Source organism: Ursus americanus, chromosome 14 (genome assembly GCF_024610735.1).
Source record: "Ursus americanus isolate L20-20 chromosome 14, mUrsAme1.1.p, whole genome shotgun sequence".
In the NCBI taxonomy this organism is placed as follows: Eukaryota; Metazoa; Chordata; class Mammalia; order Carnivora; family Ursidae; genus Ursus; species Ursus americanus.
The window spans coordinates 8478753-8506537 of record NC_142140.1 but is presented as its reverse complement, the minus strand read 5'-3'; the positions used below and the strand labels follow the sequence as shown (position 1 = coordinate 8506537).

At 46.1% G+C, this 27785-nt stretch overlaps 1 protein-coding gene across 1 annotated transcript in view; it reads right to left on the bottom strand.

Annotated features, from left to right (window-relative positions):
* Positions 1-18299: 18299 nt before the first annotated feature.
* The window catches only part of LHFPL4 (LHFPL tetraspan subfamily member 4), a 29783-nt gene continuing 20297 nt past the window's right edge, over positions 18300-27785 (bottom strand). The window contains exons 2-3 of the mRNA XM_045808251.2: positions 22902-23138; positions 18300-20332 (exon numbers count right to left, since the gene is read on the bottom strand). Coding sequence (XP_045664207.1) covers positions 20232-20332; positions 22902-23138 — 338 coding nt within the window. The 3' untranslated portion in view covers positions 18300-20231. The remainder of the gene's footprint in view (positions 20333-22901; positions 23139-27785) is intronic.

Here is a 27785-nt window from a genome sequence, read left to right as displayed (position 1 = left end):
ACCCTCTTCCTTCCCACTCAAAAACAATACCAGGTATTTGTTTTTGGTGGTGGGTTTATGCTGATTAAAATTTGAAGATGGGCAAATAAGGTTTCGTGGAGCTTACATTCTAGAGTGGGGTGAGAACTAAACCAGTCAATGATTTCAAATAGTCATTACCATGTTATTGTTTCATAGCAGATATGTAACTAGGGAGGTTGAGGGGCCACCTAGTTTGGTTGATCAGGACAGGTCTCTGAGGAGTTGACATTTTAGCAGAGACCACAATGATGAGGCAGTTACGTGTCAATATGAATAAAGATCATTTCCTGGGGAATTAGAAGAGCAGGTGTAAAAGCCTCTGAGGAGTAATAGACTTGATACAGTGAATGACCAGGACAGGGATAGGGGGTCAGTCAGATCATGTAGAGTGGGGGTCAGCAAAAGTGTTTTCTTTAAAGGGCCAGATAGTAAATATTTAGGCTTCGCAAGCCATATGGTCTCTGTCACAACTACTCAGCTCTGTCTTGCAATACAGAAACAGCCACAGGCCATACTTGCCTGTGCTCCAGTTAAATTCTACTCACAGAAACATGTGGCAAGTCAGATTTGGCCTGCAGGCTGTAATTTGCTGGTTCCTGATACAGAGCCTTGAGGGTTTAAAGAATGTGGAGTCTAAATACGGTGGGAGGGACACCGGGGTGGCTGTCAGTTAAGTGTCTGCCTTTGGCTCAGGTCATGATCCCAAGGTCCTGGAATCCATCTCCCTCTGTCCCTCCCCCTGCTGGTGCTCCCTCTCTCGCTCTCAAATAAATAAAATATTATAAAAAATACACAGTGGGAAAGTCACTGCAGGATTTTAGGCACAGAAGTGACATGGTCTAGTTTATGGTTTGTTGTTGTTGGTTAGTGTTTAAGAATTACTCATTGTTTTGCTCCTGGGAGAGATGAATAGAAGCCAGGAAACCAGTTGGGAAGCTATAGCAGTTATTCAGGTAGGGGGCAATACAGTGCCGGCTTCTGCTAAGATGGTAATAAACGGGGATAAGGTGAAATTGTTGGAATCAGGATACATTTTACAAGTAAAGAGCGGTACTTGCTGATGGATTGGTGTGGCAGTATTTTGCTCTAGCATTTGACAAATATTTACTGAGGACTATGATAGATTGCATTTTGCACATGAGGGATTCAGAGATGGAAAAGATGCTATCCATTTTTTTAAGGAGTTTAGAAAGTAACTAGTTAGAGACATAACAAAAATTATTTTTTTCTGGGGTGCCTGGGAGGCTCAGTCAAATGTCTGCCTTTGGCTCAGGTCATAATCCTAGGGTCCTGGGATCGAGCCCCGCGTCGGGCTCCCTGCTCAGTGAATAGCCTGCTTCTTCCTCTTCCTCTGTCCCTCCTTCTTGCTCGTGTTCTCTCTCTCTCTCTCAAATAAACGAAATCTTAAAAAATAAATAAAAGCTTCTTTTCTTAAAAAAAAAAAATATAATAGTGTTTTCTTAGAAGACCCTTTCTAAATGCCCACTGGAATACCTAGAAAACCTTCCACCAGCCACAGCTGAATTCTGCCTGGAGTCAATAGGTGCCTGGTCCTTGCTAAAAAAGCACTTTCATATACAGTGCCTTATTTGGTCTCATAATTCTATGATAAAAAGCAAGCCAGATGCTTTTTAAAGATACATTTAAAGATGAGAAATTGAGGGCTAGTGCAGTGTTTCAGCTGTACTGAAGAGCTTCTGATAATGAATAAGCCTGTCTGATTTTTGCCAGAATTGATTCCTTAATTGCTTTCTAAACACCTACTATGTGCCAGGCTACGTGTAAGGTACAAGGAATATGAAGGTGAGTAGGACAGCCAACTACCTATTTTATCAGGTACTTTATATTGCTGCTAGGTGCTATACTTTTGATATGGTAAAACTAGAGGAAGGCAAACAGTACTAAAGAAGTACACTGCTGCAACGGTGCGCCTTATGTATGTGATTTTATAGTTTACCCAGCTCTTCTGTTCAGGTCATTCTATCTCGTTGATGCTTAACAATGTGTCAGGTAGGTATCACTCCCATTTTGCAGGGGTTTTTTAATGAACTTAGAGGGTACAACTTGTCCAAGATTTCTCTCTTCTGAATGGCAGACTGAAGTGGAGAGCCTTGGGAATTTTGCCGTTTTCCCAGGAAATAGAGACAACTAGAGATTCTGTGAAACTGACTAGAACTAATCACTTAACTAGCTCAAAAAGCATATCATACCCTTTCCTGTCTTAAAAACGGCCGTCTGGCCTTTTGGCATCAGTTTGATGATGCAGGTTTCTGTTTAATAACAGAGATCACCCTGAAGTAAATAAAATGCACAGTGGTCCAAATGGAGTAGGCCATTTGCTTTGAAACCACCCTGATTATCAGTTCATCAGTCAGAGCTGGGGCAGCCTCCATAATCTGCTATGAGGCTCAGAGAGAGAAAGGAGTTTGCCAAAGTTCTTAATATCCTCTGTGCTAAAGATTGATAAAGAGAACAACTTAGAGAAAAGCAGTTACTGGAGGAGATGGTGCCTCCTATAACTTTTACGTGCTCCTACATTCAAAACAACCTGGCAGAGATTCTGAAATAATAGTAATGAATATTTCTGAAATGCCCCATAAGAGCACACAGAGCAGTCATGATGACAAAACCTTGGGCAACTTAAAAACGTTGGCTCCTGGCTGCCTCAGTCAGTGGAGCATGCAATTCTTGATCTTGGGGTCCTGAGGTCAAGCCCCACATTGAGCAGAGAGTTTACTTTAAAAAACAAAAACAAAAAACCTTGGGCAGCTTTACAAAAATATTAGGTATGCCCATGAGCCCTGAAACAAAAGGTGGGTAGAAATAAACTGCCAATAGCCACAATCCCTGCATGGTATCCCCTTCTGTTTCAGAGGAAGCAATGGAGCATCCAATCAATCTCAGAACTCTAAAACAAGGACTCACCTGGAAGTTGAGCGTGCCAGTTTGAGAACAACACCAAAACTGTTGTACAGAGGATGCTTGCTTGGGTTTGAAGGGACCAGAGCAGTTAAGAAAATTCTTACCAGCAGAGTACCCAAGACAAAGGTACACGCTGAGAAGGACTGCTATACAACCCAAATTGGGACAAAAAATAGAGATATGGAGTGGGGAGTGGCACATTAAATGAAGTGTTTGGAGTAAGAGTGAAATTAGTATTAGTATTGTCCCATTAAATCCAGGTTGTATTTCTTTTCCTTCTGGGAACAATACAGTGGTTATTAAATAACTTCCCTTGATCTGTAACTCGAAAGAAACAATTAGTCATAAAGTTCTAAGCAGAGGCCCCTGAATGGCTCAGTTGGTTGGGCGTCTGCCTTCAGCTCCGGTTGTGATCTCAGGGTCCTGGGATTGAGCCCTGCATCTGGCTCCCTGCTCTGCGGGGATCCTGGATCTCCCTCTCCCTCTGCCGGCCACTCCCCCTGCTTGTGCGTTTGCTGCCTTACTCTCTCAAATGAATAAAAATTTTTTTTAAAAAATGTTCTAAGCATATTTGGTGCTAAATTTTAAAAAGCTCTTGGACGCCTGGATGGCTTAGTCAGTTAAGTGTCTGCCTTCGGCTCAGGTCATGATCCCAGGGTCCTGAGATCAAGTCCCACATCAGGCTCCCTGCTCAGCAGGGAACCTGCTTCTGCCTCTGCCTGCCGCTCCCCCTGCTTGTGCTTGCTCACTTGCTCTGTCTCTGACAAGTAAAATTTTAAAAATAACCTTAAAAAATAAACAGCTCTTGTTTGCACAGTCCACATTTTAAGTTATTTTAAAAAAATAGTACTGTAGAGCCTTCAAACTAGAAAGACTCAAATCATGCATCCCCACTAAACGTACAGAAAAACGAAGTCAATATAAATGTGAGTAACAAAAAGGATCAAAGTCAAATCCCAGTTATAAGAAAGTAAGGAGCAGAATAATATTCCCACCCACAATAAAAGCATGCTAAAGACCTGTACATAAAAATTCTAAGAAGTGAGAAATACATCCAAAAACCAGAAATAGAAGGGAACTTCATCCGCTTGGTAAAGAACAGCTGCAAGAATCCTACACCTAACATACCTAGTGGTGAGAAACAGAAGCTTTCCCATTAAAACTCAGAAGTGGGGTGGGGTGGTGGGAACTTTCAAAAATCAGGAATAAGGCAGGGAAAGGAGGGTGTCCACTCTTGTAAAACATTGTACTAGAAGTCCTAGATAATGCAAAAGGACAAGAAAAGGAAATAAGTACATAAGTACATAGATTGGGAAGGAAGAAGTAAAACTCTTTGTTCACAGATGACATAATTGTCTTGTAGAAAATCTGAAACAACACAGAAAACTCGGACTCAGAAACATTTATAGCAAGGTTGCAGAATACAAGATTAATATACAAATATCAGTTGCTTTACTGCACCACTAACAATTCCAATTAAAATTAAAATACAACATTTACATGAGCACCAATAAAAATTAAATAGGTATAAATCTTAACAAAATATATGCAAGACTTATATAGGGAGAACTACAAAACTAATGAAAGAAATCAAAGGAAAACTAAATAGAGATATCCCATGGTCCTGGATAGAAAGAGTCCATATCAAGATGTCTGTTCTTAACTGATCTATAGATTCAGAATACCAATCAGAATCCCCGCAAGTTATTTTGTGAATAGCAACAAATGGAGAGGCAAAAGACCCAGAATAGCCAACACAATATTGAAGAGAAGAGTAAAGTCAGAGGACTAACACTACCTGACTTGAAAACTTAATAAAGCTGCAGTAATTAAGACTGTGGTATTGAGGGGCGCCTGGGTAGCGCAGTCTTAGTTAAGCGTCTGCCTTCGGCTCAGGGCGTGATCCCGGTGTTCCAGGATCGAGCCCCACATCAGGCTCCTCGGGTGGGAGCATGCTTCTTCCTCTCCCTCTCCCCTGTTGTGTTCCCTCTCTCACTGGCTGTCTATCTCTGTCACATAAATAAATAAAATCTTAAAAAAAAAAAGACTGTGGTATTGGAAAGAATAGGCAAATAGATTGATGGAACAGACTGGAGTGGCTAGTAGATCTACACTAATATAGTCAACTGGTATTTGACAAATGAGCAAAGGCAATACAGTGAAGAAAAAGATAGTCTTTTCAACAAATGGTATTGGAACAACGACATCCACACGCAAAGTAACCTAGACATAGTCTTACACCCTTCACAAGAACTAACTCAAAATGGTTCACAACCTAAATGTAAAATGAAAACTAAACAACTAGGAGAAAATCTAGAAAACTTAGGGTTTGGCAATGACTTTTTAGATAAAACCCCAAAGACTCCATCCATGAAAAATAGTTGGTAACCTGGACTTAATTAAAACTAACATTTGCTCTGCAAAAGGCATTGTCAAGAGAATGGGAAGACAAAGCAGACTGGAAGAAAATATTTGCAAAAGACACATCTGATACAGGACTGTTATCCAAAATATACAAAGAACTCTTAAAATGATAACAACCTAAAGCAATCTACAAATTCAGTGTTATCTTTGTCAAAATTCCAATGGCATTTTTCACAGAAATGAATAATCCTAAAATTTGTATGGAGCCACAAAGAGCCTGAATATCCAAAGCAATCTTGAGAAAGAAGAACAAAGCCGACACATAATGCTTTCTGATTTCAAACTATACTGCAAGGCTATAGTAATCAAAACAATTTGGTATTGGCATAAAAAAAGTTACATAGATCAGTGGAACAGAATAGAGCCCCCAAAATTAAATCCACACATACATGGTCAATTAATTTACAACAGAGGAGCCAAAAATAAATGCTGTTGGGAAAACTGGACAGCCACATGCAAGAGAATAAAATTGGATCATTGTTTTATGCCATACACAAAAATTAACTCAAAATGGGTTAAAGACTTGAATGCAAGACCTGAAGCCATAAACGAAGAAAACGTAGGCAGTGAGCTCACTGACATAGGTCTTGGCAATTATTTTTTTGGATTTGACACCAAAGGCAACAAAAGCAGAAATAAACAAGTGAGACTACATCAAATAAGTTTCTGCATAATAAAGGAAACTATGAACAAAATGAAAAGGCAACCTACGGAATGGGAGAAAATGTGATTTGCAAATCATATATCTGATAAGGGGTTAATATCCAAAATATATAAAGAACTCATACAACTTACTAACTCAAACGGTCCAATTTGAAAATGGGCAGAGGAATAGACATTTTCCCAAAGAGAGACGTGGCCAAATGGCATGTGAAAAGCTGCTCAACATCACTAATCATTGGGTAAGTGCAAATCAAAACCACAATGAGATACCATCTCACACCTGTTAGAATAGCTATTTAAAAGAGAAGAAATTACCAGTGTTGGTGAGGATATGGAGAAAAGGGAACCTTGATACATTGTTGGTGGAAATGTAAATTGGTGCAGCCAGTGTGGGAAACATTATGGAGATTCCTCAAAAAATTAAAGATGGAACTATATGATCCACCATTACACTTCTGATTATTTATCTAAAGGAAACAAAAACATTAACTTAAAGAGATGTGCGCACCAAGTATTCATAGCATTATTTACAGTAGCCAAGTCTCCATTCATGGATGGATGGATGGTTGGATGGATGGATGGATAAAGTGTGTGTGTGTGTGTGTGTGTGTGTGTGTGTGTGTACACCCACAATGGAATGTTATTCAGCCATAAAGAATGAAATCTTGCTACTTGTGACAATACGGATGGACCTTGAGGGCATTATACTACATCTAACAAATCAGAGAAAGACAAATACCATATGATTTCCCTTACACGTGGAATCTTTTTAAAAAAATGAACTCATGGATATAGAGAACAGATTGGTGGTTGCAAAGGATAAGAGAGAGGTAAAATGGGTGAAAGTGATCAAAAGGTCACATTTGCAGTTAGAAAAAAAAATGTCCCGGCGTGTAATGTACAGCATGGTGACTATACTTAATGTTACAGTGTATATTCACAAGTTGCTGACGGAGTAGATCTTAAAACACACGCACACACAAAATTGTAACTGGTGATGGAAGTTAACTAGACAACTGTGATAATTTTACAATGTAGCTGACAGTTGAACAACATGAGTTTGAGCTTTGCAGATCCGCTTCTACATGGATTTTTTTTCTTTTTTTTAAGATTATTTATTTGTCAGAGAATACAAGCAGGGGAAGTAGCAGGCAGAGTGAGAGGCATGCTCCCTGCTGAGCAAGGACCCCGACATGGGACTCCATCCCAGAACCCTGGGATCATGACCTGAGCTGGAGGCAGATGCTTAACCAACTGAGCCACTCAGGCGTCCCTACATGGATTTTTTTCAACAAACACTCGAAAAAAATTTGGAGATTTTGAATTTGAAAAAATTGCAGATAGACCACATAGGTAAAAATACCAAGAAAAGAAAAAAAGAAAAAGATATTATTGTAAAAATACGGTATATAATACATATGAGATATGCATTCATTGACTGTTCATGTCGGTAAGGCTTATGGTTAACAGTAGGCTATTAGTAGTTAAGTTTTTGGGGAGTCAAAAGTTATACATGGGTTTTGAGCTACACAAGGGTCAGTAAGCCGAACCCATGTGTTTTCAAGGGTCAACTATATATACACATATGTTTAATCATTATGTTGTACACCTGTAGCTAATAAGTGTTGTACGTTGGCTATATCTCAGTTTTTAAAATAAGACTTAAGGAGAAGAGCATAACAGCAGGCATACATGGCCTTCATGTTTTAGGTCCAGCCAACACTTTTAGCCTTATTTCCTCTATTTAAATTTTTTTTTAAAGATTTTATTTATTTATTTGACAGAGGTAGAGACGGCCAGCGAGAGAGGGAACACAAGCAGGGGGAGTGGGAGAGGAAGAAGCAGGCTCCCAGCTGAAGAGCCTGACGTGAGGCTCGATCCCAGAACACGGGGATCACGTGCCCTGAGCCAAAGGCAGACGCTTAACGACTGAGCCACCCAGATGCCCCTAAACCTTTTTTTTTTTAAGATGTATTTATTTATTTATTTATTTATTTATTTATTTATTTATTTATTTATTTATTTGAGAGGCAGAGGGAGAGTGCGTGCGTGAGAGTGGCAGGGGAGTGGGGGCAGAGGAAAAGGGAGAGAGAATCCCAAGCAGAATCCACATAGAGCTGGACATGGGGCTCAATCTCATGACCTGAGATCAGGGCCTGAGCCAAAACCAAGAGTCAGACGCTTAACCGACTGCACCACCCAGGCACCCCTCTATTTACACCTTTTATGTCTGCCAATATCTATAATTTCCTTAAGATCAGGATCTCACTATGTTTATTCTCCACAAGGCTAGCATGCAGGATGTGCTTTAATTCTTTGAGAAACTGATAGACGGAACATGAGAAGAAAAGGAGAGATAAAAACCTTTTGGAAAAATTAACGGATTTTCCTAATTTCCCAGAAGATGCAATGAAGTTGCAGATTTTAATAAGAGTTCAATATCCAAAATATATAAAGAGCTCATACAACTCAAGAGCCAGCAAACCGTAATATATAAGTAAGATCATATGATACTTGTCTTTCCCTGTCTTATTTCACTTAGCACAATACCATCAAGTTTTATCTATGTTGTAGATGGCAATATTTCATTTTTTTAAAGTAGAAGGAAGATTTCTACCTAAAGAAACTTACAAAACAGAAATGATAGTGAGAAGTAGTGTTTAATTTACTAATAAAAGATTTAACAAATTAATTGGGCACATTGGTTTTTAAAGGCTTTATTTCAAGTATGCATACATTTTAAGGTTCATTGGTATTTATACACACCAGTTGGCATAAAGCCTTCTAGAGCTCCTCAGATAAAGCTTTATTTGTGGTTATCTGCGGAATATTTCGCTATCATATCCTTGGCAAAGAAAAAAAAATGCCTGCTTAAAAAATAGGGCAAAGAGGGGCACCTGGGTGGCTCAGTTGTTTAAGCGTATGACTCTTGATCTCAGCTCAGGTCTTGATCTCAGGGTCGTGAGTTCAAGCCCCACACTGGGCTCCACACCCAACATGGAGCCTCTTTAAAAAAAAAAAAAAGCGGGGTGGGGGGCAAAGATCTGAATAGACATTTCATTTTTTTTATAATGATTTTTTATTATATTATGTTAGTCACCATACAGTACATCCCCGGTTTTCGATGTAAGGCTCGATGTGAATAGACATTTCAAATACAATGGCAAATTAGGATGTGAAAAGATGCTCAACGACATATGTCATTAGGGAATTGTAAGTTAAAACAATAATGAGATGTCACTATGTACCAATGAGAATGACCGAAACCTAAAACAGTGACAACACCAAATGCTAATGGGAATGCAAAATGGTACAACCACTTTTGGAAGATAGTTTGGCTGTTTCTTACAAAACTAAACATACTCTTAGCCATATGATCAAGCAGTCACACTCCTTGGTATTTAACCAAAGGAGCTGAAAACTTAGGTCCACACAAAAACCTGCACATGGATGTTTCCCGCAGCTTTACTGATAATTGCCAAAACTTGGAAGCAATCAAGATGTCCTTCAGTAGGTGAATGGATAAATAAAATGATGTATCCAGAATATTGATTATTATTTAGCACTAATGACATGAGCTATTAAAGCCATGAAAAAACATGAAGGAACCTTTAATGTATATTACTAGTAGTGAAGGAAGCTAGTCTGATTAGGCTGCATAGTGTATGATTCCAGTTATCTGACATCCTAGAAAATGTAGAACTATGGAGACAGTAAGAAGATTAGGGGTTGTACCTCTTAGCACTTTTGGTGGGAATGCAAGTTGGTACAGCCACTTTGGAAAACAGTATGGAGGTCCCTCAAAAAGTTAAAAATCGAGCTACCCTATGACCCAGCAATTGCACTACTAGGTATTTACCCCAAAGATACAGATGTAGTGAAGAGAAGGGCCATATGCACCCCAATGTTCATGGTAGCATTGTCCACAATATCTAAATGGTGGAAGGAGCCGAGATGCCCTTAAGCAGACGAATGGATAAAGAAGATGTGGTCCATATATACAATGGAATATTACGCAGCCATCAGAAAGAATGATTATCCAACATTTGCAGCAACATGGATGGGACTGGAGGAGATTATGCTAAGTGAAATAAGCAGGGAAAGATAATTATCATATGGTTTCACTCATTTATGGAACATAAGGAATAGCAGGGAGATTGGTAGGAAAAGGAAGGGAAGAATGAAGGGGGGGTAAACAGAAGGGGGAATGAACCATGAGAGACTATGAACTCTGGGAAACAAACTGAGGGTTTCACGGGGGGGTGGGGTGGAGGATTGGGATAGGCCAGTGATGGGTATTAAGGAGGGCACATACTGCATGGAGCACTGGGTGTTATATGCAAACAATGAATCATGGAACATTACATCAAAAACTAATGATGTACTGTATGGTGAATAACATAACATAATAAAAAAAATTTTTTTTAAAGATTAGGGGTTATGGGGAGGGAGGAATGAGTGGGTGAGATACAGGTTTTTTAGGGTGGTGAAACTATTTTTTATGATACTACAGTGGTAGATACCTGTCATTATACATTTGTCCAAACCCACAGAATATATAACACTAAGAGTGAACCCTAACGTAAACACTTTGGGTGATAATGATGGGTCATTGTAGATCCAAATGTACCATTCTGATAGGGTATGTTGACAACGTGGGAGGATATGCATGTGTAGGGGCAGGGAGAATGTGGGAATCTCTATACCTCCTCAGTTTTGCTGTGAACCCAAAACTACTCTTTAAAAAGTGACAATTACAAAAGGCCAAAAAAAGATACAACATGTGTATAATAGGAGTTCCCAAAGACAAATAAGGGAATAGAACAAATGCCAAAAGTTATAGTTTAGGAAAACTTTCCTGAAATATTTTAAGCTACAAACTGAAATGGCATATTGCATACTTGGAACCCAGAATGACCAAAATCAAGACATGCTAGTAAAATTGTTGGAGAAAAGGAAAAAACCTTGGCTCTCCCAGAAAGTTACTTAAATGGAAAGAAAATTTAGCTATATCATTATATCAGATTTTTTGACAGCAACAATTTATGACAAAAGAAAACAAAATATTTAAAATAGACTGTGAGCCAAGAGTATCATACCAACTGAACTGACTTTCAAGTATATGACAGTAACAAACTGTCAATGTGCAAGAACTTGGGCAATTTTATTGTGACCTCGGCAAGATAGATATAGGACATCTAAGAAAAACAAATTGAAAAGAATATATTTTTTGTGATCATTTTGGTGGCAGTGTTTCTGAGGACTTTAATGTGGGACAAAGCAAATGATGTCGTTGACAGGATTCTCAGTATAGGGGGGAAAGGCCAAAGCCTTCCATGTATCAGTATCAACTCACGAGGTATTTTATCATGGATCGATGGATGGACGGACAGACCCAGATAAGTAGATCTGATAGATAGATCATATATACATATAAGTTTCATGTGTCCCTGTCTTAGCTCTGTCAACAGGAAAAGCTTGAAGATAGGGGCTTCTTAGAGAAATGGCTGATTTTGTTCTGAGGAAGGAAATGTACACGATCAGTCTAGAGCTTCCTGTCATACCAGAGAGCAAGGAAACCATCAGAGATAACTAGGGTTAGGTTTAAAAGATTCACACCAACTTAAAGAGGCCTCTGCTGACCAACAATGGGACATTGTAACCATTAATTAGGACAATAAATATAACAGAACAAAATGCATAAAGTATGTTTAAATCCATGAGTTCATAATAGTACCAAAACATAATTGTTCATCTCTGGAAGATGTTAGGGAACAAACTCTATTTTTGAAACTGTTAAATAAAGGGGAAAACCAGCATTTTTCTTGCCTTTCTTATACAAGTCGTACAACTGGCTAACTAGATTGTAAATGTGGGCGTTTCTAGAAGTGTTCCCACAAATAACTGAAGACAGAATAATAGAATTGGAACATCACTGTTTTGCAACCCCTAATGACAAAAACATCATGTATCTCATGATGAAAAAACCCAAAAACTGTGAAGCATTCATTAAATTGTGCAACACACACACCTGAACCTGAATAAGCATCTAGATCCAAATACCTATTTGCTAGAAATACAGAGAAGAGAAAAATGTGTTCAGCTACACCACAGTATGAAGCCAGCAGAATTCCGGCCGTGGAACACTACATAAGAAATGGTCCGGTTTCTTCAACAAATTACAAGGAGGGATAAAAAGAACGAAGTGGGAAAAGACACATCAAAAAAAAAGTCAAAGCTAAACTATTTTGTTTAAAGATGTTCACTTAGGGGCACCTGGGTGGCTCAGTCAGTTAAGCATCTGCCTTCTGCTTGGGTCATGACCCTGGGGTCCTGGGATGGAGTCCCACGTTGGGGGGGGGGGTCCCTGCTCAGCGGGGAGTCTGCTTCTCCCCCTCTCTCTGCCGCTCCCCCTGCTTGTGCTCTCTTTCTCTCTCTCTCTCTCTCTGTCAAATAAAATCTTTATGAAAAATAAACATGATCACTTAGATAAAAATATGTAAATGAAAGTGGGGAACTGATTACCATAAAAGTCAAGATGGTGGTTACTCTTAGGAGAGAAGGAAGGGGATGATGGTGTTTGTGAGTAAGTGAAAGGCTTCTGGGGTAACTAGCAGGAGTCTGTCCCTAGGGTAATGGCTAGTAGGGTATTTTCAACTACCTGTACATTTGTTTTATGCTGCAACATGTGTGACAAAACAAAAACCAGAATCTTACCTCGCCACTCTAAACAAAAGGCAAACGACCCTGCTGCTAACTAGCCTGTGATCATTTGAGCCCAGGGCCTATGTCTGATTTATTTCTGTATTTCTAGAACCTAGCAGTACCAGCCCAGAACAGGCGTTCAATAAAATGTTTTGTTAAATGAGTAACTGAATTTGAAGAAGCCTCCAGCCCACTCAGGTTGGATGCCTGTACCTGCTTTGGCACCTAAATGAGCCTTCCAGCACCCCCAGATCTGTCCTGGTGCTGGTATCACTGGTCCTTTGCCGTGCCTAAGTGCACTCGAATTGAAAGGGATTTCAAACTGGAGCTCCATTTGAAGCTTTGAGTCATGAATTCTACCAACTTCACACTCTTAGTGCCCTTAGGCATTTCCCAAAACAAGAGTTCTCTGTGTCATCTGGCTCTTGGTGCTCTTGACCCTTACGATGTAGTTCTTTCTCTGTTCTGTCCTTCTCTCCCAACCTTTCTGCTGTGCTCTCTGGACACCTCTTCCCTTTGATAGACAAGCCCTTACTGAAGTATGGAAATATGGTTCTCTCCTTAGGACACCACCTCCTTTGCAGCCCTTTTAAGTCCTTTTGAGACTGCTCCCCTAAATGCTCCCAGAAAACTACATCTTTACCCTCAGAAAAAAATTCCTGCTCCACTGATGCATATAACATCTGGTTATTGTGTTTGTAGTAGCTTCTTTCCACCACTCTCTGGTTCTTTGACAACTTTGGCTCATCTGTACCCCAATTTCTGCCATTATTCTCACCACTTGGGTAGACATCTTACTCAGTGCCTCACATCTCAAAGCCATCTTTAAGAATGAGTCAGAATGTTCAGGTCAAACACCCAGCTTCCTAACCACAATCTCCTCTCCTTCCAGCTCTTTCACATAAACAGTAGCCCTTCATTTTCTCTGTCTGTCCTATTGCAGGCTCTTTTTCTGTAAGCAGCCTGGAGGTCATGGTGGGAGTGAAATACTCTTTCAGGACACTCTGCTTACATGGCACCTACCTATCAATCTATAGTCTGCCTTCTCTGGGCCTGCCCTCCTGTCTGTTGGTGCCTCCACAAATTCATGGTCAGGCATCAGTCTTTTGATCCTTTGACAGCTCCTGTAGCAACTGTTCCAAACTTTTGCCACTTCTTTTTTTTTTAAGATTTTATTTTATCTTTTTGAGAGCAAGAGAGAGCACAAGTGGGGTGAGGCGCAGAGGGAGAAGCAAACTCCCCGCTGAGCAGGGAGCCTGATGCAGGGCTTGATCCTGGAACTCCAGGATCATGACCTGAGCCAAAGGCAGACGCCCAGCTGACTGAGCCACCCAGGCACCCCTTTTGCCACTTCTCAAATCCCCTGCTCATTCCCTTCTCTCCGTCTTGCCTCCTGATTCACTGAGAAAATGGATACTGTCAGGCAAGGGCTCCCTAAACCTTGCACTTCCCTCTACCCCAAAAAAGGCCTTTTCACCTCTTCTTAGTAATTCTCTCTTTACCTTTATTTCTATTTTTTAAAAGATTTTATTTATTTATTTATTTATTTATTTATTTATTTATTTATTTATTTATTTTAGAGAGACTGAGAGGGTGGAGAGGGAGGGGCAGAGGGAGAGGGAGAATCCCAAGCTGACTCTGAGCTGAGCACAGAGCCCAATGTGGGGCTCGATCCCACAACCCCAAGATCATGACCTGAGCCAAAATCGAGTCGGACACCTAACCGACTGGGCCACCAAAGTGCACCATTCTCTCTCTTTACCTTTAAACTCTTACCGGCTATGATCTATAAATATTCAGAACTCCTTCATATAAAGAGATTCCACATCCTCAAATTCAGCATGGCCTCCTTCCTTCCAAATCCAATGGGCACATTTTCAGTCCCTAATTCTGAACTAATTTGCTCCAGCTGACCTTCCCTTGAACTCTAGATCCTTGGTTTCCCTAACACATTTTCATGGTTTTTCTCACAGCTCTGACCCTTCCATTGTCCTTTCTTTTTGGACATCCATTCCTCTGACCTTTATCTGTTGGTGTTTACCAGCATTCACTCCATAGCTCTGTGTTCTTCCTTCACACAATACAGTCACCCTGAGCAAACTCCTCTGTGCTTCACATTTCAGCCATTACCTGTATGCTCATGTTTCTGGCCCAAATCTTTCTCTTGAGCTCCCAAATCCATCTAAGTCAACTGACTACTGGACAACTTCACCATGATGTCCCACCTGCTTTTTTTTTCTTTTTCTATTTATTTTTTTAAGTAATTTCTACTAGACCCGACATCGAGTTTGAACTCACAACCCCAAGATCAAAGTCTCATGCTCAACCAACAGCCAGCCAGGTGCCCCCCACATGCTTCTTAAACTTTGCAAGTTTCCAACTGAACTGATCATTTTGTTTCCCTGCTATCCTGACAAATCTTTCTTGTCCCCCAAGCAAAAAAAATGTATCCATCCTCCTTGGTGCCACTCTCTAACCCCACAGTCAATCAGCTACCAAGTGTCAGTTCTATCTCCTAAATAGTGAATTTCTCACCTCTCTCAGACCCATTGCCACCACCTTGTTTCAGGCCGGACTAACAATTTCTCTTTCATTAAAATTGTCTTCTTCTAACTCAGCTCCCTAACAGGGCAACCAGAGTGATCTTCCCAAAATGCTCTCCTGCTAAAATCACCCCACAGTTCCCCATTGCTCTGAACATCCAAATTCCTGTTCAGGGTCCCTGAGCTCTTTCATCCTCGAGCTTTGCCCATCTCCAGACAATCTCTGACCCTCCCTGTCTCGCACCTTATAGTTCATCATTGCTAAATGGCTTTTAGTTTTCTGCACTCACCATTCTGTTTCTCACCCTGCTCTTTCCTCAAGCTGCCCTTACTCATGAATAGCTTTCCTGACCCTTGCCTGCCTAACTCCTACTCACCCTACAGTAAAAAGGTCTCCTGCTCTACCCACCCCCACCAAAAGCCATGTAAGGCATCCCTACGCAGGACACCCACCATACTCTGCACCTGGCACATTCTACATTATTTTTACATGTTCATCTCCCAGCCAGATTGAGCCTAACGCAGGGTCTCTGTTTTTGTTCCTGAAGTGCGTAGCCCATACCAAGTGTTCAAAATGTGTTCAATGAAGACTCAGTTCCCAAGGGCAGACATTATAATCAATCTGTCATATGGGACGTGTTTCATTGTGCCAGGTGCTGTCAAGCAAGTCACGTTCCCTCCTTTGTTTCTTACAATTCCCTGAGATCACTATAATCAATTCCATGTACTTAATGGGAATTTAGATAGAGACAGGTGAAGGGACTTGTCCAGGCCACACAGGCAGAAAAGGGCGGAGCCTTGTTTGTTCTAGTCAGAGTCCGAAGTCCAGAGTGACGCTTGTGCAATCCATCAGCAGTGTGCAGAGACTGCTAGCTGCCTGCTCCATCGATTCTCTCCCTTCTCCTTGGTAATGGAACCACAGTTTTTTTTCTGGGGTGACAATGTGCCCCACTAAAAGACAACACTTTAGCTAGGTGAGCAGTGTGACTCAGTCCCATGGGATTTCCCATATGAAATCAAATGAAATGTGGACCAAGTGACTAGAGATCCCTCAGCCATGTTGGGCCATGAGGTGTCCTTGAGACTGGAAGCCAGGATGGAAAATGGCAGTGCAGAAAGATAGGAGCCTGCGTTCCTGATAACGCTGGGGGCCCTATCAGTCATGGTCTGGCTACCTCCAGACTGAATATGAAAGGAAAGTTAACTCGTGTTAAGCCACAGTGGTAGCTCTGTTAATATGCAGCCAAACCTGATACACGCGGTAAGAGTCTCAACCCTCTCCATCCCCAGGCGGCCAACTCAGAGAAGGAGCCAGCACGGGTGATATAAAGTGTTTCTTTATTTGAACGTCATTCCACCTGCACTGAAGCTCAAATCCAGCAGCAGCAGAAGGGGGCAGGACCAAAATAAATGTTACCAAACTAGACGATGAACGGCGAGGACACATTCAGACAGAACTTACTAATGGCGTGTAGACAACACCAAACTATCCTAACGACACACAGCACAGGCCCCTGAGGTCTGCTGGTCAGAACTCTGGGAAGGACTGTCCCCCTTGTTCCCCTCTCAGGAAACTCCAGGCTCCCCCGAAGGCTAGCCCTGAGCCAGGCCGGGACCTGTGTAAGTTTCTTGTGCTGGGAAGTTCCCAGCTTCTCCAAAGAGAGGGTCCCCCTGTCTCAATCACACTGGAAGTTGGAGAAGGCCGATTCCCCTGTGCCCAAGCAGGGATCTCAAGGAGGCCAAGGAATTTCCCTACAGCCTCATCTAAAAGCTCTCAGCTTAGCTAGTCCAGGCCTGAAAAGGATGAATCCCTCCCATGGTCCTCACCCTCTCAGGAAAACAGTGTTTTCCTTAATGGGTACTTGTTCCCAAACAGGAAAGTTTTCACATCCTAGAGACCCAGAAGGACGTGACCAACCAGCACTCTCAACCACCTCTAAGCTGTAGCTGCTTCGGCCTCTCCTGAAAGTCTCCAGACCAGAGCGGAAACAACCTGCTAGCACCAGACCCCTCCGATCCCGTCACAACCTGGGGAAGACTGCCTCCATGGGCCACTCAAAGGTCAGCTTCTCTCAAGAACCAAGAGTCCCAGAGGCCAAGCTGAGGTGGGAGCTGGTGACCACTGCACCCGTCTCCTCCCAAAGGCAAAAGCCAAATCCCAGGCTTTGGCTAAGGGCAAACCACAAACCTCCCCTTGTCCGCGATGGCTTCCTTGCCCCCAGAGAGCCATCTGAGTCACAGGGTGGTGGCACTCCAACCTCACGTGGGGCCCCTACCTGAATGGAAGCACCTCTTTCTCACTCTGCTCCCGCCTCTGCTGAAGCCTCGGGGACAGGGCTCTGGTTTGGAGCCCACTCCAGCCTCTTTTCCTTCCCTGTGTTCCCCTGGCTCCTGCAGCCCGCCCAGCCCTGCTTTTCGAACCGCACTCTCCTGGGTGCATCTCTGAGCTGCCCCTTCCTTAGCAAAGGCAGCAACTGGCTGGGTGCGTGGTGATGGGGAGGCACTCAGGACCCCCTCAAGGGGATTAACCTCCCTCTCCCCTCCCACTGACTCCCACTCCAGTGGTGCCCTGGCCCCAGAGGGGTGGGCAGCGGCCTGGGTGTCTGGGGGGAGGTTCTCACCTCCTCCAGCACAGGGCTCTGGGGCCCCCCACCCCCGCAGCAGGTCTCACACAGCAGCTGCTCCAGTCCCTCAGTGTCCTGCCTTCTTTATCCTCCTCTGCCCCATGTTGCACCCCTGCACCCCAGTCTGCCATCCGCAGCTCACCCCTCCATTTGCCTCCTTCCCTGTCCCTACTCCTTCTTCATCTTCCCAGCCACCTTCCCCCTCCACCCCAGGCTCTCTGCACAAGGGTGCCCTCTCTGCATCTCTGCATCTCTCCTTTTTCCATTTCTCTGCCTCTCTCCACCCCTTCCCTCCCTTCTCTCATTCTCGCTCTCTCCCACCTCGGTCTTCTCCCCCTTCCCAACAACTGGCTCCCTCCCCCCCCACCCCCCTACCCCTCCCCACAGCCTCCCAACACTGGGCTTTGGTTTGGATCTTGGAGGAACTCACTTCTGCCCCCCACTGCCTCCCATGAGGCTCCCCTGACCCTTCCATTCAGCACAGGCCCCTGGTGCACAGCCCCTTCCTGCAGGTAGAACCCTGGGGGAGGAGAGGGGAGCACTGGGCCAGGGCCAGAGCACCAGGGGAAAGGTGTTTGCTCAAGAGGAAGAAGTCAAGAGGTGGAGGGTCAGGACTTGGTGAGCTCCAGGTTTCAGGCATCCTACCAGGACCCAGCATCTGATTCCAGTTAGGGTCCAGATGGGGGTCTCGTGCAGAGGATTTCTAGGGTCTGTCTTGGAAACCCTCTCAGGTCCAAGTCCTATGGAAATGAACACAAGATTGGCAAATACATGGCACTCGCTGCTTTTCTCCCCTCCTTTGGCTGAGGCCCACATAGGAAATGATGACAACAAGCTTCCCCAGTGAACCCGCAGCGGCCTCACGCTCTGACTACAGAGCGGACCGGCACTTTCCCCCAGCACTCGAAGACAGAAGTAGGCACACTAGATGAAGCCGACCTGCCGCCTGAACTGGGGGCTGAAAGGGGCTCTCCACGCCCCAGGCCAGACGCCTCGACCACCAGGTCCACTGGCAATGAGGGGAGTTCAGAAACACCTGGAGTCTCCCTTGTTTGCTCCCGGCCAAGGGGGAAGGAGATGCCCCCACAGTGGGAGGGGAGGGAGAGAGAAGATCCTCTTCTCCTCCCCGCCCCACACATACACACACACACACACACACACACACGCTCACACACACACACACACACACACACACACACACACACACACACACTCATGCCTCAGCTCCAAGCACTGCCCACTGGGCTGCAGACCCTGGGCATATCGCAAGGCGAGAGGTGGGTAAGGAAGAGGAAGTGGAGGTGGGGCTAGGGTTACAAGGCCTGGGGATGGGGACAGGGGGTACCCTGTTCAGAGGTGACCTGCAAGTTCAAGTTATGCAGAAAAAGTATCAAAGAGGCAAGACAGTCCCTGCCCTTGGCAGATGCTTGGGTTGGGGGCGTGAGAAGGGGCAGAGGGGCAATGCATCCCCTAATTCCCCACTCTTGGGCCCCCCTCCCAAACCCCCAGCCCTGACAACAGGGCCAAGAAGTCTGTGCTGTACAAAACAGGCCAGGGTCAAGGGTCCAGTCACTGGTGAGACATCCCAAAAGGGAGAAGGCCAGGCCAGGCCCAGGTTGAGCCCCTTCCAGCTCCAGCTGCCATGGTCAGACACCACCAAGCCAGGAGTCAGAGCGCCTCCTCCTACTGCCTCCAGAGCCCGTCTGTCCTCAGACTCTGGGCTGCCCAGGGCCCCTGTTGGCAGCTGACAGGGAGGCCCTGTGCTTTCTCCCTCAGTGCAGCTCGGACTCCTTTGGGAGAGGTGAAAACAGGCTGGCGTGGGTGGCAGAGAGGCTCCGAGGAGGCTGGTGGTGCCTGGAGCTCTGTGATGATGTAATGGAACCATCACCATGGGGGGAAACACAGGAAAAAGTCCGGTCCACCCTGGGCCAGTGTCTTGAATAAGTTTCTGCAGGAGGCAGGGACCAGAGGAGGCAAGGGTGCAGCCAGGCAGGAGCCCTCCAGACTCACGGGGCCTGGGGAACCGGAACCGCAGCGCCTCTTCCCCTGGAGACTCTGCAGGGGCCCTGGGCCAGGCTGGGGAGGAAGGGAGAAGCCCGAGGGCCCAGGGCTCCAGCTCCCTTAGGTCAGTTGAGGGAGGAGCTGAATCAGGCCCTCCCGCACGCCGCATCCCAGCCCCAGCCTCTTCAGAGCCTGGAGCTACAGGCAGGTAGCAGGCGAGAAGCCAGGCCTGGACGGGGTCTTCCCTCGGAGCTTGGATGAAAGGATGAGAGGGCAGGCAATGGGACAAGCTGAGGACAGGTCAATTCCTGGGCTGTGATCCTGGCCCTCAGGGTCCCTGTGAGTGAGCGACGGGACAGGGGAGGACTCCCCAGCCGGAGACATCACCCCCTGGCCGCAACACGGAGCTTACTGTAGAGCCCACAAAATCTACGAGAGAGAGAGAGAGAGAGAGAGAGAATTGGAGAAAGTCAGAGACTACCAGGGCTCTGGGGCTCCCCTCGGCCACTCCTCAGGGCAGAGCTGGGCAGGGGAGTGAGCTGCAGTCTGAAATCCAGCCAAGCCTCTGGTTAGCTGGATGGTCCTGAGTAGGCCATTCAACCCTTCTGAGCCTTAATTTCCTCATCTGTACAATGGGCATAATAGCCTACTTCACAGGGTGATTCCGAGGAGTGAAAAAGACATACATAATTCCAGCTAAGGACTTTTCACAATGTATAATGCATAGTAAATGCTGGAAATGATAGCAATTTATTTTCATTTTTACTTTTGTCCTGGAGGTCTGGCTCAGAACTGAACTGTGAAGCTCACTCATCTTGAGTTCCCAATGAGGGATGGAGGGCCCCCTCCCCGGCCCCGACTCTGAGGGAAGACAAACTGGGGCTCCTTCACATCACTTTAAACACCGAGTTTAGGGCACTTTGGGGAGGAAGGAGAGAACGCCGGGTGGGCTTACCTCACACCAGTCACATCCCCAAACCCCTTCTTCAGAAAGGCCACATGGCTCTTAGTCATGCACTTCTGGAAGCTACCACCAGAGGGCAGGCCCTGACCTCACACCAAGACCACAGAAACCACCATGAGACAGGGCCTCCAGGGACAGGAGCCTCAGAGAAAGACAGGTTAGCAGCCCAACAGCCCAAGAGGGCCCTGAGAAAGGAAGCAGGCAACAGGGAAGAGCCTGGCCTTTCAGCTTGGACCTGGGTTCAAATCCTGACTGCACCACTTTGATGACCTTGGGCAAGTTACCAGACCTCTGCGGACCTCACCTTTCTCATTTGGAAAATGGTGGTCATGATGCCTGCCTGGTGGGGAGTCTTGAGGAGCGGCAGCTTCTACTGAGTATCCACCAAGTGGCCCTTAATAGACATAATCTTTCTTCTTCATCGGACAGCCCTGTGAAGCGGTTTCATTTCTACCACCCTCATTTGAGGAAGTACTGGACTAAGGCTCAAGGAGGTACGGTCCCCAGCCTGCTTCCAACACAGTCTGCCTTCAGTCCAAGGGTTCCACCATAATACTAAACCACCCCCTGCCAGATAAGATAATAACCCTCACTGCCATTATCCCCATTTTATAGATGAGACTCCAAGAGAGGAATATAATTAATGGAAAGTGCTAAATATAGACCCAGCACATGCTAATAGCCCAAGGCAGGGTATGACTATGAAAACCACTACTCCTCTATTTCTCATGGCAAGGAACACACCCCCAGACAGACGGGTGTCTGTCCACTGATGCCATGTCGTGCCTCCCGGTGCTCCAGGGACAGGGTGGGCCCCTGACTCAGAAGGCCAACCCTCCTTTGGAGAACGATCTGGCACTATCATTAAAATTTTACGTACGCAATTTCATTTCTGGAAAAACACCAAGAAAACACTGTGTATAAGAAGGCATAGACAAAGATGTCTAGCATAGTATTGTCAGTGATAGTAAAATCCTGGAAACCTCCCTAACAGTCCCTAAAAGGAAAATAGTTAAATAGTTACAGTTCCTCCATCTGACGTAATGCTAGGCACTGTATAAAAAGGGTTCTCCATAAAAGGATAAAGAAAGATCTTTAAGACATGCTCAGGGTTGGCAGCAAAAAGCAATCTTACAAAGGATTTGTTTAGGATGACCAATCGTGTGTTACATGAGCATATAACACTACTGCATATTTTATAAAAGGACATATAATGTATGTAGATGCATTGATAAACATCTGATAACATGAGTCTCTGGCCTCATGTGTAAATTTTTTCTTCATGGGATTTCAATGATACTGATATGTACAAAAGTTGATATGTAATATACTAGGACTAGGTATAAAGCATACTCTAACAAACACCTGTGTGGGTTCTCCAGGCAAGAATACCACCAACATTTTGTACATGCCGACACATCCCACATCTCAAGCTCCTGGCCTCCCCTCTCTATCTCAACCACAGGTAAGCAGCATCCTATCTTCTGTATTTATTGTTTCTTTACTTTAAAAAAAAATGCAGTACCAACATAAATATATTTATGATTAAACCATACATTAGTTAGCGTCTCTTGGTTTTTGACTGAGCTCCATAACTATCACTCTGTCATCTTCTGGAACTTAATTCCCCACCCCCCCACCCCCACCCCCGTCTCAGTACTGTGTTTCTAGGATGTATCCATTCTGTCACTTATAACTGCAGTGCGTGCACTATTCCATGATGTGAGTGTATCACCACTTACTTACCCATCCTCCTGTCAATGGCCATTTAGGTTGTTTTTAGTGGTTTGCTATTTTGAAACTGATGCCACGGGTATTCCTGCACATTTCTCAGGGGTTTCTACTCAGAGTTGGGTTTGCTGGGGCCCAGGCATGCAAATGTTCGGATTTGAGGAACAGCGTCAAATTGCTCTCAGGTGGTCGGACTGTCTGCCCCCTTTCCAGTTTTTCCTTCATCTCTAGGACTCGGTGGCACCTGGAGGCCCCGCCCCCGCCCCGCCCCCACCCGCGGCCGCCGCCCGGGAGCGCACTCGCCTTTGTTCTCCTGCTTGAGCTCCTCCTGCAGCAGGTCTGTTTGCCGGTTGCCCAGCACGAAGGCGAGGAAGGAGAGGATGAGGGCGTTGAGGATGCCGATGATGGCCAGGATGTACGCCCAGCGCACCGAACAGTCCCCCAGGGAGTACTTCCCGGTCTTGGCCCCGCACATGTCCCGGATCGTCTCGGCGTCCCAGCCGTCGGGGAAGATCATGCAGCCCAGCACGAGGCACAGAGCTGAGGGGGCGCGAGGCCGGGCGCACCGCCAAGGTCAGGGAGGAAGAGAGAAGGGGTTGAGTACTCCCCACAGCCAGAGGACCACCACAGCCCCCCTCTGCTAGGCCCCGCCGGCCACGCCCACCCGCTCGTCCAGTCAACCCAAGAACCTGTTAACCACTTCTGTGGGTTCCAGAAAGTCTAGCGTCTGGCGGTGCCTCCTGCCTCGGGGAGCAGAAACTTTCCAGGACCCCATAATGCCCCCCCCCCCATCAAATCAACTCCTCCAGGAAGCCTTCCTGGCAATACAAGCAAATAGCAACCCGCGGTCACCTCCCTCAGCTCCTGTCAGCATTCTGACCATGCTTACTCCCTCCCATCCTCATCGTTCTTTATTTCTTTTTGTCATTCATTCAACAAATATTTATTCAGCTCCATTTCCTTTTCTTCAAGACGCTGGGCATACGTTCTCATTCATGCAGTTGAGCATGTGCTCAAAGAGCAGACTGGGGGAAGTTCTTTCCCCTACTCAAGTGTATGACCTTGGGGATGCCACCTGTTTATGTCTGTATCATGGAAATCATAGTACTACCTCACCGGGTGGTGGTGAGGATTGAAGGAAGTAATGCGTGTAAGACACTCAGCATAGTGCCTGGCATTTCCCCACTGAGCCCCCCCCCCCCCACCGCCCCGTGCTTGGCACTAGACTAGGCAGGGGCGGGGTGCATTACTTGGACTTCAGCCTCACAAAACTTTAATGGGGGAAAGGTCCATTAGAGCAAAGAAGAGGGCTGGGGCTCAACTCCTGACCAGGTTTTTTTCTAGATGCGTGACCTCGAGCCAGTTTTTTCCCCCTTTGAGCCTCAGTTTTTCTCATCTGTAAAATGAGGATAATGATGGTATTCAAGTGATTGTAAAGATTACAGAAGGCAGCAAATGTAAATGCTTAACATAGTAAATCCAGGATAAATGTTAAATATTATTATCAAAACTAGTCATAATGATACCAATAGTAGTCACACAAATAAGTAAATAATTGGGGAGGGTGGAGTTTACTTTCAGATGGTGGGGGAGGGGAGATGGGGCGAGGCCAAGAAGAGCCTTCTATTGAAATAGGCCCCTGCTGGTTCCCCCCTTGACATTCACTCCCTCTGTGTTTAGTGACCCACCTCTGCCAATCCCGACCCAAGTAGTTTGGGTAGGATCTTCCCAGCCTGAGCCTAGTGGGTGGGACCGAAGTGTGAGCCAATCGGCACATTACATTCCTCTGGTAACAGACTGGCTCAGAGAGAAGCACATGTACCACACAGCCAATCAGAGCCCGGCAAGTTCAGGAAGCAAGAATGACAGTGACCTTCCACTTCTGCCTTGCAGTGAGCAGCCAGCCTGGTGACTTGTGAGTGTGTCTGTGGCTTGCTGTTGCCCTCTTAGTGCCTGACAGTCCCTCCAGCAGCGAGGTTACTGTGTCTAAGACTAGAAGGTTCCACACCAGGCCCGTGGGTACTTAACCTGAGTTTTATATTTTTAAGAGATTTTCTTTCTTCGTCAGAGAGAGAGAGAGAGAGAGAGAGAGAGAGAGCACAAGCAGGGAGAGCGTCAGGCAGAGCAGGCAGAGGGAGAAGCAGACTCCCCACTGAGCAAGAGCCTGATGTGGGACTCAATCCCACGACCCTGGGATCATGACCTGAGCTGAAGGCAGATGCTTAAACGACTGAGCCACCTAGGCATCCCTTAACCTGAGTTTTAGATGATAGTGATGACAAAGGGGGTGGTGGCCAGTTCTGTCCACTGTCCATGAGGCCCACCTAGTTCCCAGGGTAGGGAGGACACCCTGGGCTTTGTCAGGTCTCTTCCCCACCTACCGTTCAAGGAAGTTCTCCCTAGTCCCCAGACTCCCATCTGCCAGTGCGCTGCGGCCCCTCGCTCTAAAGTTGGGCCTCCTGTGACCTCTCCCGCCCTCCTGTGACACGACAGTGTCCCCCACACCCTTAGGCTGTGCTCCTCATCCTGATGCAGGGCTCCCCCACAGCACTGAGATCACACACACACACACACACACACACACACACACACACACACACACATTTAGGGCTTCCTCGCCTCCCCAGTGCTTTCCTCCTGCAAGATGATTCCCAGCTAGAGTACAGCGACTCACTTACAGGCTGGGAAAAGAGTTCCTGGCAAAGGGGATGGCAAATTCAGGAAGCCCTGGGGTGCGAATGAGCTTGGGGAGCTAAAGAATCCGACAAGTTTGAAGATGCACTTTAGACACCCAAACGGAGAGGAAGCTCAGTGCGGGGGAAACCAGTGCGGGAGATGTAAATTTGGGAGCTGTGGGCAGGTAACTCCCTGGGGCTGGAGTAAGGGAAATTGAAGAGAACAGGACTGAGCCCGGCGGCGCTCCGTAGGAGAAGCCTCCGTAGAAGGTCTACCGGCCCATCTCCCCATAGATCCCTAACGTTTTGCAAGACCCTGCAGGCCCCAGTCGGAGACGGGTAGAGGGTCAAACGCCCAGGAAGGCGGAAGGGGAGAGAAGGAGCGCCCTGGGTGTCCGAGGGCTCTTGCCCAGGTGGCGCGCTCCCGCCTCCCCAGCGAGAGGCTGGGGGAAGGAACAGAGCCTGAGAAAGGGCCAAACCCAGCCAGCCTCTCCACCACCCCTCGCCGCGTGCCGCGTTTCCTCTCGCTCCCGGAGCATCCCCGTTTCCATGGAGACTGCGCCCGCATCCCGAGCTCCGGCGGCGCGGCCAGGCTCCTGAGGGCGGGCCTCTCCGCTCTGCAGCCCCCGCTCAGCCCTCAAGGAGTTTCCTTCCCGTGGCCCTGCGCCCGCGCGTTCTCGCTGGCACTCTCGCTCCCAGCGCTCACGTGCCTCTCCCCAGTCGCGTGCCTCCCCATTCCTTCCTCCTGTCCACCCTTTTTCTCTTTCTTGTTCTTCATCTGTCTCTTCACAGTCCTACTCTCTCGCGGGCTTGTCTCGATCCTCCTCTCCTTGTCTAGTTAGATCTCTCCGCATTTAACATTCATTCAACAGCCCTCCTCTTCTCTCTTCCTTTTCTCGCTTCTCTTCCTTCTCTGGATCTAGCCCGTCACCCTTTCCTCTCCCCGGCTCTCCCTTCCTACATTGCACATGTAAATCCTCAGTGCCAGTTATGTGCAGGGCACTGTACAGGGTGCAGGGGACACTGGAGGCGTGGTCCCCAGAAGAGGCATGTGGGGAGGAATAAAATCAAGTCAGCACACAAATAGAATAGTTATGCATGTCAAGGAGTGCTTGCAAGGAAGCAAACTAGGGGTTGAGACCCAGAAGAACCGGGTGCTGAGAGAGGGTGGGGTGGGGCCTCTCCATCTCTAACTCACTCTGCTTCCTCTGCTCTGCACCCTTGCAGGTGGTGGCTGTGGGGCCCCAGAGGCTGCTGGGGGAATGGCAAACACCCGGAAGTCATGAAAACGGGGGGGGGGGGGGGGGAGCCTATCAGATGGTTTCCCTGGACCTGGGGGAAAAGAGGAAAACATGACTAGAGACAGCCTAGGACAAGGAAGTGACCAAGAGGTTCAACCACCAGGAGATGGGATGACTGCAGGCGAGGCAGATTTCAGCATCCCCATGTCCTGGATGAGGAAACTGAGGCTGAGGTCTTTGGAGTCTGAGTTCCAGTCTCTTTCGGAAGACACAGACACAGGTGCAGGGTGCTGTGTGGCGTAGGGCTTCTCAACGGAAGCATTTTTGACACTTGGCCTTAGAATGCTTCATGATGGGGGGCTGTCCTGTGCCTCGTGGGAAGTCGCGTATCATCCCTCGCCTCTACCTGCCAGATGACAGTGGCACCACCAACCCCTGTCATAATAAAGAACACCTCCAGACATTGCCAAATGTCCCCTGGGGGGCAAAAGTGTCCCTGGTTGAGAACCACTGGCCTAGGAGAAGGGGCCCTCGGGTGGGGCATCTCTATCCATTACCCTCAGTCCACGGACTTCCCTTGCTCCAGGCTGCCAGAAAGGGTTGTGACGAAATTAATAACATGAATATTCATAATGTGATAATAATGTTCACGAACAGTACTGTGTGCTTCACTACACGCCAGGGTGCAGAGCTCCTGACATCATGATCTTGTTTCATGCTGTAATGAATCCATGCGGCGGGAGAAGTCATCATCCTCATTTTACAGATGAGAAAACAGGCTCAGAGGAACCGAGTATCAGATGCCATGTCACAGAGCTAGTCAGTGGTGGGATCTGTATTTAAACCCAGACAGGTCTTTACTTAACATTTTTCTTTTAATAGACTCACTTTTTAACTTAGAGGCATTTACTTAAAAAGTAAGCTTTATATCACTATCATGGAAAAGGAAACCAGCATCATTTGCCACAAATAGAAGGAAACTATAAATATAATGAAACCAAAACAATGTTCTTAGATTCTAGCTGGATACTTTTGCCTGCCAAATGCTCTGAGCTCTCTCTCTGTTTAAGAGACTTAATAGTGTGAGAGGAGTTAAAGATATACTCGCACCTAACTGAGCCTTTCTTCCTGGAGCCATGAGACACGGGCTACCGCACGCGGCCTCAACAGGAAGTGGGACTCCCATTCTTCACTCTGAGTGGCTTTAGGCACAGTCAGTTTCATCTCTCTGGGCCTCAGCTTCTTCATCTGTGAAATGGGGGTCGTGACAT